Below are 14250 nucleotides of genomic sequence, written 5' to 3'. Positions count from 1 at the left end.
CTTAAGAGGTTTGATATCACCAGTTTTATTCTCCGTAACATCTGTTGATGCATCTTTCTTGGGTTCATAAAATCATATCGATCTTGAATGCCATTACATGATTATTAATGTCCTTTGCAAAATCAAATCAGTAGGTACAGGAACGCTTAGTTCTCTCAACCAGTTTGAAACAAAGAGCCGCATCGATTTCATCAGAGGTAATGTGGTTACAGTGTTAATGGTAATCCGATATAGAATGTAATATCATCATCTCTAGTATATTGAACTGTAATATATTGTTTCACATCTAAAGATTTATAAGGCGACCCATCGCTCTGGCAAGAAGGAAAGTCGGCTATATTCTTTTTATGTTTTATAGCTTTTCCACTGGAAGATGATTAATTTTCTTCAAGAATTTCTTCAATAAAATCTAGTCCTTTCATTTTGTCTAACTTCCTTTTGTTTTTTTCCAGATCAAATTTAGTTTTAGGATAAATTCATTTTTGCACTGAAATAGCTTTGTAATTTCAAATGTAACAAGACCTAATGTAACCTTCGTGTGTTCGAATTAGACCCTGTTTTGATTATTTTTCATGCAATTTTTATTCATGTTTGCCAGGAATTTTTGTCAAATCATCACATTAAAGATTGAATCTGAAAACCCCAGTTCCGTATGAACATCATTTTTCGAGGAAAAAAAGGTAAATGTTTAACGACACATAAAACGCCTTTAGCATGCAAACTACCAGTAAGATGTCTTCATAAAACGCACAAATTTATTGATTTTAGTCCTGTTGCTGTTGACTAGCTACATAATTTTGTATTAACACGTGAATAAACGGAGTAATGCAGTTTTCCCAGGTATACTTCGATAAAGATCATTCTAATATGTGCAATTTGGTTTCTTTTGCTGAATTAAGGGGCAATGTTTCCAATACTGAAACACGCATTATGTGCTAGTCTGGCACCTTACTATACAACCTTACATCATCATCATCATCATCATCATCATCATCATCATCATCATCATCATCATCATCATCATCATCATCATCATCATCATCATCATCATCATCATCATCATCATCATCATCATCATCATCATCATCATCATCATCATCATCATCATCATCATCATCAGTCGACGTGCTTTCGCTACGACGGGGTTATACCGCCCTTTTTACGGGGTGACATACGTTCTGCTCCATTGGGTGTTTGGAGCTCCGACCAGATAATAGAGGCTTAAAGCAGATGTTGGGACTCAAAGCAGATATTGGGACCTATAGATCTGCTTGGGAGCAATGGAAAATTATCTAGAAAAGCACATGGTAGTGGCTCCAAGCAGATGTTTGGGATCCATCAGATATTTGTGATCCAAGCAGATGCTTGGGCTTCAAAGCAGATGTGAAGAGCTCCTAGAAGATCGATATTGGTTGAAAGATCTAGCCTCCATTTCAGACTCTTACGGCTGTTTTCTTTGTTAAGTTAAAGCTTTACCATTACATTTTTCTTCTTCTTATTGCTGTCCGGGAAGACCGAGAAGGCCAGCAATAACAAAAAAATGTAATAGTAAAGCTTTAACTTGAAAGTAAACAACCTCACCAACCTCCTTGGCCGGACGGAGTCTGCAATGGAGGCAATGAAAGATCTTTTTTTTTCTGAGCGACGGCCGCGGGCTTCTCTAATTGTCCCTTACTACTCTCCAAGCAGAGGTTTGTGGGGCAGCTCGTCACCGTTTTATCATAATATATGCCCCGTTTTTTGTCTGCTAGCCCCATCCAAACTAAAATTACGGGGCATATGATAAAACGGTGACGATCTGCCCCACTAACCTCTGCTCGGAGAGTAGAAGATAGTGACCTTTATATCAAATGTCCCGGGTTTTTTTTTTGCCGCTCTCCCTACCAGGTGCATTAGTTTGTATTGTGATAAGCCAATTGGAGACAAAAAGGTGTGATTCTCTGATGGTTGTATAAAGACCACCTTGTTGTGTGATCTGCCAGAGTGTCTACAAAATCGACACAAAGGGGCTTGGAAAGTTCATGAGAGGGAATCTTCGAGTACAATCGATGTATACGGGCAGATATTGTGTCTGTTAGTTCTCGCGGGTACTTGTAGCCGCGGTCATATATGGGATTAAAACCATCGCCCATCACTGCTTTTACATTGTAATAGACAGACCAAAACATTATTTCCGTATGGCAGTATTCCACAGAAGTATATGGTGATCCCTCCATATCCTAACCCACATAAATCTAAACATTTCAGATCCAAACAAGGCCAGGCAACAATTTCAGGTTTCAAATGGATGAGAATGGGACGAATGTCACAATAGTTACACAATCGATGACAAATGCTCTACTATACTTCCCCATATTTTATCCATCAAGTCGGCTATAACATTCATGTAAATTCATATTCTGATAATGCAATGCGTCTTTACAGAAAGTATGGTGAACTGTAAACTGTCACCCGGCCCGCTGGGCGGTAATCCACACAAGCAGCGAGCTCACGACCACCTTGATTTCCAACCAATGGCTGATCACCATGGAACGGTTGACGCGTAGTCTGGCGTCTCTGTGGTCAAGCTCCGCCCCCGACATACGGGTCCTGAGCACGTGCCCACCCCCACCGCCCCCCCCCCCCCGTTTGCATCTCCGCTCAGACCACTTCCGCCGACAGTAACTCGGCGATCACAGGGCGCGTGCCGGCCACAGCGGTCCGTTCTCTCTAAAATTTCAAGTTTTTCCAGCTCGTGTTCGTCTTCGTCCTTCAAGGTCACCGCTTCCGGCATCGCGCTAGGATCATGGCAGGTTCCAAGTGCTCACAGTCGTGCTTGTTCTCTACCCGTGAAGGGACACAAGGGACCTCATGGCGTTGGCAAGTGTCGGGTCGGACGTGCACGCTCCGAGGTCCACTACGATTCTCTGCGCCGGGACGAGAAAGTTCCCCGTTCCCTGGAGGATTTACATTTCAAGAGCCGCTCGAAGGATTTCGCAAAGGGCTTGTGGTCAAGTCTGAGCGAATACGAGGCAGAGGATAGGAAGACTGTACGCGACCTTCGGGCATTTGGACGACGATTTGATGCGGACAGTCGACAAGAGCATCGCCTATCTGTTGAGTTCACTCAATGAACGGGTTGACGCGTAGTATGACGCACTTTCGAATATACACGAACAGAATGGTTCACAATTCAATTCATCAATTCAGACAGTATATCCCACGGCACAGTTTAAATCTGGCTAATGCTCACAAAGGATATTCTAGCCAGGCATCAAAAATTGTGTCCGTACTACTTTGTACCCACACTAATACATTGTGTGCTGCGGCTTTTACAAAACATAGACTGATGACGTCACAAGAACAAGTCTATCATACACGTTGTACATAACATAAACTGATGACGTCACCAGAACGCGTCTATCGTAGACGTTATACACAACATAAACCAATGACGTAAACAGAACACGCCTATTATAAAGGTTCACCCTAGTGTACGTTACGTTAGCGCTCTGCGTTATGATAACGTAAATGACTATGTTACGTTAACGTAATGCGTTATGATAACTACGACTACGTTATGTTAACGTTGTTTGTTATAATAACTTGAAGGGCGTACATACGTTACGTTAACGTGGTACGTTAACATAACCCATTTATGTGCGTAACGTATAACCACAAAACGTGACGTCTACGTAGATACGATATTTTGCCACGACATATGTATGTCACGTTTAGTACGTGACGTATATGCCTTATGTGACGTATGACCTGTTATACGTGACGTTTGGACGAGAAATCGTACGTTTTTTTATGCAGGTAATTTTGACACGGAAATTGCAAAACCATATGTATGTCACGTATCCGTACGTTCCGGCATACGTGACGTAGGCCTTTCATACGTGACGTATTGACCCCCAATACGTCACGTATAAACGACAAAACGTGACGTTTTTTACGTACGTAATTTTGACACGGAAATGATGCCATAGACATACCCTTTAGTTGGCTGCCATAAAAGACGGGGATGTGCCAGTTCTCCCCTCAGGGTGAATGGTGTAAATCACCGTATGGCTGATACGAGACGGAGGTTCGCCAGGCCTCCATCTGGCTAATTTTATACAACATTACAAGGTTTCTTGTTTTACAACATTAGTGATGCAGAAGTTATGGTGTACAGCTGTATTACCACTACGTGACATGTTAATTAATGTAACCTCGTTGTCTTTTACAAACGTCAGATTGTGAAACATTACAAATACAGGGTATAGGAGACTCTTTTTACACAACCAGGTAATCTCACCTGCTGACGTTTCGGTGTCTGTCAGACACCTTCTTCAGAGCTTCTGACTGGAGTACTGCTTCTCACCGCTATAAGTAGCCGATGTAGGCGGCGCTTTTGCGGCGAGAACGCAATCCTAAACGTGGCTGAGCTTGTATCCCCCCTCGTCTCGATTCATCACTGGCTACTTATAGCGGCGAGAAGCAGTACTCCAGTCAGAAGCTCTGAAGAAGGTGTCTGACAGACACTGAAACGTTAGCAGGTGAGATTCCTTGTTGTGTAAAAAGAAACTCCAAATATCCCATGTTCTATCAACCTGATGAAATTATTTTCGGATTATTGAAATCAATCACGCTGAAGTCTTTCCATTGATACATGTAGGTTTGTTTTGGTTGTAATGCATGTTAAAAGTACGCTAACCAATAAATAGGTAACTTTATAACATAAAGTAATTCTACAAGATCAGTAAGATTAAAATCATAAATGATTATTACTGACAATAGAAAGTAATATCTTCCTAACGCTAACTGGTCGACATAACGAACGTCCCCATTAGTAAGATTAAAATCATAAATGATTATTACAAAAAGTAATATCTTCCTAACACTGTCTGGTCGACATAACGAACGTCCCCATGTTTGTGCTGTATCAATAATATGTTTCTATATAATACAATATGCTACAGCTTCAAGCAAGGTTGGTAGTTCAACATGAACTTTTTCCATATATCCGTTTTCACCAGAAAACTGTTGTTTTCCGCGTTGATAGTTTTTAGTCTTCATGACGTCACAGAGCCTATAGCTACTATACCTCAATGCACGTGTGACTGGAAGCGAAACCGTTAATTATACTTTCTACTATCAATATTCAATCTGCTTAAATTATTTACAACAGGTCCTATATATGCACCTCTTTTTAAACTTGATATATAATTTGAAACCTTTTTGACTTTGTACGTGGCTTTTTTCCCTCTGTTTGGCTGTTGTTGAGCACGAGATGTTGTGTTTACGGTTGTGTTTGTCCACCTGGGTTCCTGTAGCTTCAGCTTTGCCATGATATGCGTGGAGAGAGGGTTCCTCACAGGAAAAGGTTTTTGTTTACAGTTGAAAGAGGTTTTTGTTTACAGCAGGTCCTATATATGCACCTCTTTTTAAACTTGATATATAATTTGAAACCTTTTTGTCTTTGTACGTGGCTTTTTTCCCTCTGTTTGGCTGTTGTTGAGCACGAGATGTTGTTTTTTCGGTTGTGTTTGTCCACCTGGGTTCCTGTAGCTTCAGCTGTGCCATGATATGCGTGAAAAGAGGTTTCCTGTACACAGCCGCTAGTTCATACTCCAGACTGTTCAATCCGTCCACTGTGAAATTGCTGGTTAAGTGGTTATATACACGATCCCTGTGTGCAATAGTAATGTGTGCAATAGTAATTAACTGAAATTGAATGTATAGTGATGATTTTAATGTATTGATGACTTGTTGTATTTGATTATGTATGGGAAATTATGTACTGAATTTCGCAATTCAGCCCGTTTGGGCTGTGAAGAGAGTTCATTCAATAAACCAGTCATAATGCAATAAAACATCGTTAAACAGTAAGGATGAATATAGTGTGACTTCTTTAAATCTTATGATGCTGCAATGAAGGGGATACTAATTTAGAAAAAAACGTTAATCACATACTTGCTTAGATATTAGAGTGGGTAAATATTAATAGAAGCATCATAAAATATAATTCTTTTTACTGCTGAAGTACCCTCTTTTGGCACCAAACTTGTATTGCATCGTATACGGAGTTAGGTAGCAGGGAGAAGGTTAACCCTCAAACCACCGTAGCTTTTTTACGACTAATCTTACCGTATGGGGTCAAAACTGACCCCACAATGTTTTCTACAAATACAGCTTTATTGGTGACTATTTTTGTGGTTTGTATATATGTATAGTTTAAGTAATCTATAAGGGACAGTTTGACATGATAAGGAGTGAATAATTTCTGCTTATTATCATAATTTATGCAAAATAGGGAACATTGTCTTTTGCAACTAACACTATTCAGACAAGCGGACTCTTTTGAGGCCTGCGCCAACACTTGATTGTCATATAGCATCTGAATGTCTTACGCTAGAACAACCAAACTTGGTCACCTTTGCTAAAATTTCGTTGGCAACAATTTGAATTTAATGAAATAACTAATCAATGTTTTTATGTTGCTATGGCAACCGGTTTCTGAGAGCCATATTTGGAAAAAGTCGCTAATTTTGGATTTTACAATGTAATTATAGGGCTTTCTTTGTAAACTGCACTTATTTTCTTATATAAACACCAACCAATGTTATTCACTATCACTTTTATGATTTAATATTCATAATTTATAGATATTTGATTACGTCATCGGTCAAAATCTAAGATGGCGGACGATATAATTAGATTAGCTATAACCGGCTATTTCAACCTCAAATCTCATCATTACCATGTTTATTCAAACAGAAACTATCTTAATATAAACGTTTTGGTCCATTTTTATTGTGTTATTAGGTTTTATGATGAAAAAATGCATTTAGAATAATTCAAGATGGCGGAACCAAGATGGCGGATTTCGCTAGTGTAACACGATATGAATATAATTTGTATGACGTCATTTTGACGTCGTTCCTGTTGCCATCTACAAATAACGTCTTTGGATATATCATGATTTATCATACAGAATTTCTATTGAAGTTTTATCGTGTACCTTTGAGTTATATGGAAATACCCAATTTGTTGGTTTTCGTCAATAAAATCACATAAATGACGTCATAATACGTCGCAACGTCATTCATCTTTACGTTCATCAAAAATAATTGTTTTTTTCACATTTCTACAAAATTTTCTATTAAATTTTGTAACTATGATCATAATAACCCTTATCATACATGTTACTAGATGACAAGTATCAAACAATAGGGAATATGAGTGCAGATTTTGCTGGGGTCAGTTTTGACCCCACTGGACCATGCGTAAACTTTTTAGGATAACTTAATCAACAATGAGCCAATCTCGGTAAAAACTTGTGAGAAGTTATAAGACATACATACAAACAAACTCATGGAAGGAATTTTGTTTTCGACTCGAAATGTCAAAATGGCACATGTTGATATACGCCTGGGGTCAGTTTTGACCCCATACGGTGGTTTGAGGGTTAAAATGTAAAAACTTGATATTTTTGTACAATAATACCTGTCAGGCAAAAAAAGGCATCGATAGCTCAAACCATATATAAATGTTATTCTAATAAAAGCAGGAAAAAGTGATTGCATGGATTGTCTATGCGAAGTATATTCAATACAATCTAGATTTCAAAATATATTCGTGTTATAACGTTGATAAAAGTATCATTCTGTATTCTGTCTTACTTTGCTACTGCTGGTTGTCTTTTCTTGTGAGGAATCATTCTGAATCTGGCAATATGGGCAGGTGGTCTCACTATTTTCCAGCCACTTATTCGGACCCTGTTGGTTATACACATACATTTGAATATGTGAGAATCCTTGCGAATTGTAAATGTACTGCATGTCATTTTCCCATAGAGCTGTCGCAACATTACTGTTATAACATTTTCGACATTCAGGTTTAGCTGGCAACTGTCAGGTTTAGGCATCCAATATGGCTGCCAATGATTACGTCATAATCACGTGAGTGAAAACACGCTAATTGATGACGTACCTTCTGGACATGTCGTCATCCTCCGAGCCCCAGCCCCAGTACAGGTTGGAGAAGCCGTTCACCCGTCTGAACTGGTCTGCAGACAGCGCTACCACGCCGCCGAAAATGTCAGCATAAGGCAGTCTGTGACAGTAGATGATAATAATAGTATTGTGAAACTTGTTATGTTTTTGGTGTTCTGTAATGTTGCTATGTATCTAGAGACGCCTGTACAATAGCAAGTAAGATACTGTAAATTAAATTCCCATATCTCTTATGTATTGACTAATGTATTTTCAAGAGCATTTAACCCAAAGTATGACAATCGACAATTATCATCTTTCTGTTAGAAAAAAAACTTCTCTTTACTACTGAAAGGCTTTATTACTACAAAATAATATTATCTATATCTACACAAACTTGTTTCTTTTTCTCTGTTTTCCTTTCTTATGATATAGACAGCTTGGTAATAGTGATTATGTTAGGGCTTATTTTGGTTTTCAAACATAGAGAAATTTCATAAAAAATAAAGGAAAGAAACGCCAACGGTTTTGATAACAATGATAAAACATGAGACCAATAAACTAGTACTTCTTCTTCCCCCTTTGTAATTCGGTGAAGTATAAACCAGTGTTTCATATCGGGACAGATCTATTCTTCTCGTTATAAATTTGTTTTTTCAAAGATTTTTTTTTCGTACAGGTTACTACTACTAATGATAATGATGATGCTGCTGATAATAATTATGATGATAATGATGATGAAGATGAAATGTACCTATACTTCAAGGTATCCACAGACACGGAAAGGTGTTTGGGCTGGTCTGCGCATGTGTACAAGTTGCGATCGTCCTCGGACAGCAGATCCACATCGTGGAAGATGAAACAGCGGAAGTCGTCTTCAGTTAGCGCGAATACATAGGCTATGTTCATGAGCATGGCCTTGTTAAACGTGCCGTTTCCATACTGAAATCATATCAACATGGGGTTTTGTTTTGCTTGTTTTATTGAGATCTCCATTAGTGTTACAAAGAGAAACTCTCAGTCTACCTGGAGTCTGATTACATAAAAAATGATCGCAAAATCATACAATTTGTAAACAGAAAATGATACAAAATCAAATGAAGACAACTTTATTGGGTGAAGCTATGGGGCGTATGAAAAAAAATACTGTATCATCTCACAGATGAAAAACAAACCGTAACTATGGTAGCACATGTGCACATCTATCAAGTGATGAAAAAATGTAATGCATAAAGGGATTAAAGCCTACCTAGATTAATTTCACGGTTCTGAGAGCACATTTGCATTTGCCATGCATTGTGGAGTTAAGTCAAACTATAAGGCCATTCTGTCTGCATCCAGGGGCATTGAACTTTGACCCCAGACCACAATGCATTACGATTGGACATGCGCACTCGGAACGTTGAAATGGCCAGTAGTTCAGTCTGTTTAAAAACCACGGATCGCCTGCATGTCTCCGCATATTTCTGCCCCAAACCTATTTATTTCAGATATTTCACAACGAAAGTTCCGCTGCAGTGCCGAAACAAGACGCCAGGTCTAGAACATTACACATAATCATTATGCAGTTCCCAACCTGTTCCACCACGTAGACACCATAGTCCAGCTGCTGCCGCTGCAGAATGGGGTGCAGGTGACTCAACAACTGCTGCAAATGTTCCTCTCTATCACGGAACGGAATAACAATGGCCACCTGGATAAACGACAAACGATTTTCCCACATTGATTACTCAAGCAACTGGATAGGATTTTGAAACAGTCAGACGTTTCAGACGGCATCCACTGTCTTTCGTCAGTGACTAACGATAGGACTGAGAACACCAGGTTTCATCCCAAAACTCTGAATATATGTTAAAATATCTGAATAACGTTAACATATCTGAATACGTTAATATATCTAAACGTTAACATAATCTGAATAACATATCTATTCAGAGTTTTGGTATTAAACCTGGTGTTCTCAGTCCTATCGTTAGTCACTGACGAAAGACAGCGGATGCTGTTTGAAACGTCTGACTGTTTCAAAATTTTATCCAGTTGCTTGAGTAACTATTTCTGGCGTATCTTCTTACCTGGATGTCTAACCTTCACCAACGTGACAAACGATTTTATCCAACAGGCAACACTTCACGAAAATTGATCCTTAAGCACACCCAGAGCATTGAATTTTTTAAAGCATGCGATAGGCACAATTTTTTGACTTTGCGCACGACTTGAAGCATGCTTAAAGCCTGGAAGTCATCTAGTGCTATTTATTACTATCATTAACAAGCAAATATGTCTTGATAGGATCTGCATTAATGCATTCAGAATTACGAATATTAAACGACTCCATAACAACGTGACCTTTTGCCTGGCGGTACAGTTTGGGGGCCGCCATTTCCCCCCGAGACGAACATCCGGGTTCTCTCTTGTGGTTTCGTTCATGTTGGGAACGATGTTGACATTCACCTTCAGTCTCCCTCCTGCAACAAAGTGCAAGATCGGAAACCGACACTCATTAGTAAACTTGCCTCGTAATAAATTCAAACTTTATTTCTCTGTTACTTTATAAATTGCTTTAAAACTGTTAAGATTCCCCGTGTTTTAATGTAAAAACCCACAACAAATTGAATAGAGGTGTGTGTGTGTGCGTGTGTGTGTGTGTGTGTGTGTGCGTGTGTGTGTGTATGTGGGGGGGGGGGGTGTGGGTGTGTGTGTGAGTGTTTGTGTGCAAATCAATCTAGTTTCGCACTGGGTGGAGTATATCAAAAATCTTTCATGTAAATTATTCATGTTGATCTACAGGTCTGATAAGAGGTTTATGTGATAATTGTTGTACAAAAAGAAATAATTTTTGATCGATTGGTCTCAATTACGCCATGCACGGCTGTACTAGGGATACAGAAACATACCCTGTGTGCCGCGCCCGGTTATAACCGGGATAGGGTACTGGTATTCCCCGGTAGAAGACAGCATTGCGTGCGTGTAGCGCGCGAAACCCAGAAGGTAGGGGAGTTAGGGCCGCCGGCTGTTTTGCGTGAGGGAGGTCAGGGGTTAAAAATGTACGATTCTTATTGATTACTATGTTGAAACTCTGACAGTTTGAAAGGGTTAAGAATATTCTTGCAGCCGATGAAAAGTGGCCGTTACACCTTACATGAATTATTTATAGGGATTTTTCATACCTCCGGTGTCACGCAATGATATCTTAACTTTTCTATTATATCTAAAAATCTATTATAGAGAATAGACATCCAACAACTCGGCTTCAAAATCTATTTTCAACTTAGTATGTGAGAACTGTACCGGATACTATGTCCTTGTGATCTATGTGAAGTGTGCACGAAAAAAGAGGTTGCGAGATCCCCAAGTCAACATTTTTGTCTTTCTTTATGTAGTATTTGACATAGTTTTTTTTTTAAATGGCCAAGTGGTTTTAAAATCAATGTTGGTTGTGCAGCTGTTGCCGAAAACCACAGCGCCTGTAACCAATTCAAATCAATAGTGCAATATTGTCGAACAAGTTTGAACTGTAATTTCAAATACAAAAAATCAACTTACAGTATATATTTTTTCAATTGCCTAGCAAATTCGTTTTCTTACATGCTTCCAACCGTAGAAACCGAGCGCCAAACATATGGTACTGGTTTCAGTCGTGTTGTAATGATTATACCGGGCCTGGTTATGCGACGTGTATAACGCCGTACGGCAGTTAAACAATCTATACTCACAGATATTACATCCGTAGTAGACTTAAGTGGGATGCTGCTGGATATTGATAGTAAACATACATATTTGTTTACTATTCAACACACTTTAAAAGAGGTATGGAAGCCGACAAAAGGCTGTTCTTTATTGATTGATTTTTAATAGTGTAAAGACCACTAATGGAGATCCAAATAAAACAAACAAACAAATCGTTTGGTAGCTGAAAATAAAGCAGGCAACATGTGTTTCATTCAATCGATGCCATTGGCACCAAAGAACGATGCTATTATGTACGACGAAGTTTCTTCTTTTACACTTTTTTACAAGTCTGATTGTTATAGTAGAGTTACATTCCTGTTGTCATCACTTGTAATCAATGAGGCTTAAACAAGAATATCACATTCAAAATAGCTAATCAAGTATTTGTTTCAATATGAAGGTATAGACAAGTTCTTTACTTACGTAGGGATGTAGGTTTTGCTGGGCACGGGTCCAATGTCCCAGCTGTACGTGTCGACCCAAACTCGCCTTGAAACGATGCGTGGTTGGCTTCTTTAATGTCTAAGTCTCTAAATGGCACTGATCGTTCTGAAGGTGGCATTCTTACATTAGGTTTCAAGACGACCGCAGATAAAGATGTTTTCTTCCTAGTCCGTGGCAGACTGGTGTTAAAAGGTTCTTGAATGGAACGGGTTACCAAATTTGGCCTAACATTTGGTCCGGTTTGACGTTTTCTCCTCCCGATTATTGGCAACACCACGTCAGCGGACGATTCCACCCGGATGTTTTCTCTTCCACCTTTTGTAGTCAGATAATCGACACGAGGACTGCGCTGTAGAAGTGTTAAAGACACCATAGCACCAAGACACATTAGTAGAAGAACCGACACTCGCTTGCGCTTAAGTAGTTTCCATGGAATTCCAAACGACATGCTGCCTGCTACGACGCTATCATCCACCCGGACGTGCCTGCACATAAGACACGTAATGACACAATGGAAGGGGAGGTATGTAAAACACAAAGGCGTTTTTTGTATGCGTAAAATCCGTCAACATAATATTTTTACGAAAAGAAAGCTAAGATTTCAGACCTCCGTTAAACACTGCCTTCCCTGGGAAGAACAGCTGTCTATGGTTATGGCTACCACACTACTTTCCGAAAGGGGGTGTCGGCCTGTAATGGCACAGTATCTATAAAACAACTGCTAGTGGCGTTCGAATCGCCATGATTTTTTTTGGGAGACACATACTAAAACTAATGCAAACCCAACTACATGAAACAGATCCAGCAACATGGAACCGTCTACCACAATCTATAAAGACTTGTACGTCCATTTCTGTTTTTAGAACCAGATGTAAAACTCGGTCTGACCTCTGGCACCTTCAATGACGATCATGAACGAACTGAATAATGATTTGGATTATGATTCGGATTGTTATTGTTATGATTATTATTATAATTCATTTGGTATTGTTATTATTATTGCTATTTTTGTCATTATTCTCATCACCATTATCATTTTGTATTGCGTGTAAATTTTCTGTTTGCATGTCACTGTATGTGCAATACTTATCTAGCCCGTAACACAGTAGACTCTACCAGCCTCTGCGGGTCGCTGGGAAAATAGTAGAAATTGGCCAAATAGAGTCAACTGTATGAAGGGGGTCGGCTATGGAGATAGGGTCCAATATTGGAACCCTGGACTGCGGATGAGAATGTTATCCTCCATGGCCAAAGTCCCCCGGCAAATGTTCTATCTATTTCCGACGCGATTAGTCTGGTAGAGACTAGCAACATGGGGCCCTACAGCCCTACTGCAAAGCGGTGTCAATCACTGAGATAGGGAACTCTGGATAAATTGATGAAGGTTAGACATCCAGGTAATAAGATAATCTTATCCAGTTGAAAATCTTATCCAGTTGCTTGAGTAATTATTTTTGGCGTAACTCTGGATAAAGATGACAGAAAAAAATACAAATGAATTAATAAATACTGGATCATGCGTTGAAGCTGAAAAGAGCGCACACACAAAAACCCAGAACAGCATAACCCGTCTGAGGTTATCCTCCTTCAATGCAAGGAGGTTATAAATTTAGTTAATAGTAGATTACTAGACCCTCAAGATTCACACACCCATGTGGGGTTTTGTACGCTTCATGGTAAGGGTTGAGTAATATGTGACCAATTATGCACATGGGGTCTTGAAAAAGACGCGTAGAAAGAACTGAGCTAGTGTAACAATTGTGTAAAAGCAGAAGCAAGTGCAAGAGCAAGGTTCTGTCTAGATTTATGCCCTGACTAACCAGGTTTCATGTGTACTTAACTCATAATCATAATAAGAATAAGTTGTCATAACTTAATATCTATAAGATTGTAAGAAAAAAAACAGCCTGCACCTTTTCAGAGCCCATGGCAGACATGACCTTAACTATCGGATTTGTTCGACTGGTGGTAGAAAATGCTTGTCCAGTGTGTATTTGAAACATCAGATTGTAGCTACATCAGTCCAAATGCTAGGTTTATGGGTACCAATAATTGAGTATGTATTGTCAGAGACGGTCAAGATTGAAAGTATTTATAGCTTCACCCTACAAAATTC

At 39.2% G+C, this 14250-nt stretch overlaps 1 protein-coding gene across 1 annotated transcript; it reads right to left on the bottom strand.

Annotated features, from left to right (window-relative positions):
- Nucleotides 1-4448: 4448 nt before the first annotated feature.
- Nucleotides 4449-10483, bottom strand: LOC136425255 (beta-1,4-galactosyltransferase 2-like). Its single transcript, XM_066414074.1, has 6 exons — nucleotides 10308-10483; nucleotides 9538-9654; nucleotides 8716-8903; nucleotides 7960-8082; nucleotides 7650-7745; nucleotides 4449-5656 (listed from the first exon to the last, which is right to left on the bottom strand). The coding sequence occupies exons 1-6, from the start codon at nucleotides 10386-10388 to the stop codon at nucleotides 5359-5361; spliced, it is 903 nt and encodes a 300-aa protein (XP_066270171.1). The 5' UTR covers nucleotides 10389-10483; the 3' UTR covers nucleotides 4449-5358.
- Nucleotides 10484-14250: the final 3767 nt, after the last annotated feature.

This window comes from Branchiostoma lanceolatum, chromosome 1 (genome assembly GCF_035083965.1).
Source record: "Branchiostoma lanceolatum isolate klBraLanc5 chromosome 1, klBraLanc5.hap2, whole genome shotgun sequence".
Classification (NCBI taxonomy): Eukaryota; Metazoa; Chordata; class Leptocardii; order Amphioxiformes; family Branchiostomatidae; genus Branchiostoma; species Branchiostoma lanceolatum.
Note: the sequence above shows the minus strand (reverse complement) of the source record. Positions and strands in the feature narration are given on the sequence as shown.

Coding starts and splice junctions, on each gene's coding strand:
- LOC136425255 (XM_066414074.1), bottom strand. CDS start 10,388: ATGAACGAAACCACAAGAGAGAACCCGGATGTTCGTCTCGGGGGGAAA. Junction 9,655..10,307: donor ACTGTACCGCCAGGCAAAAG/GTCACGTTGTTA, acceptor TCGTTTATCCAG/GTGGCCATTGTTATTCCGTT. Junction 8,083..8,715: donor GTGGATACCTTGAAGTATAG/GTACATTTCATC, acceptor CTACTGTCACAG/ACTGCCTTATGCTGACATTT.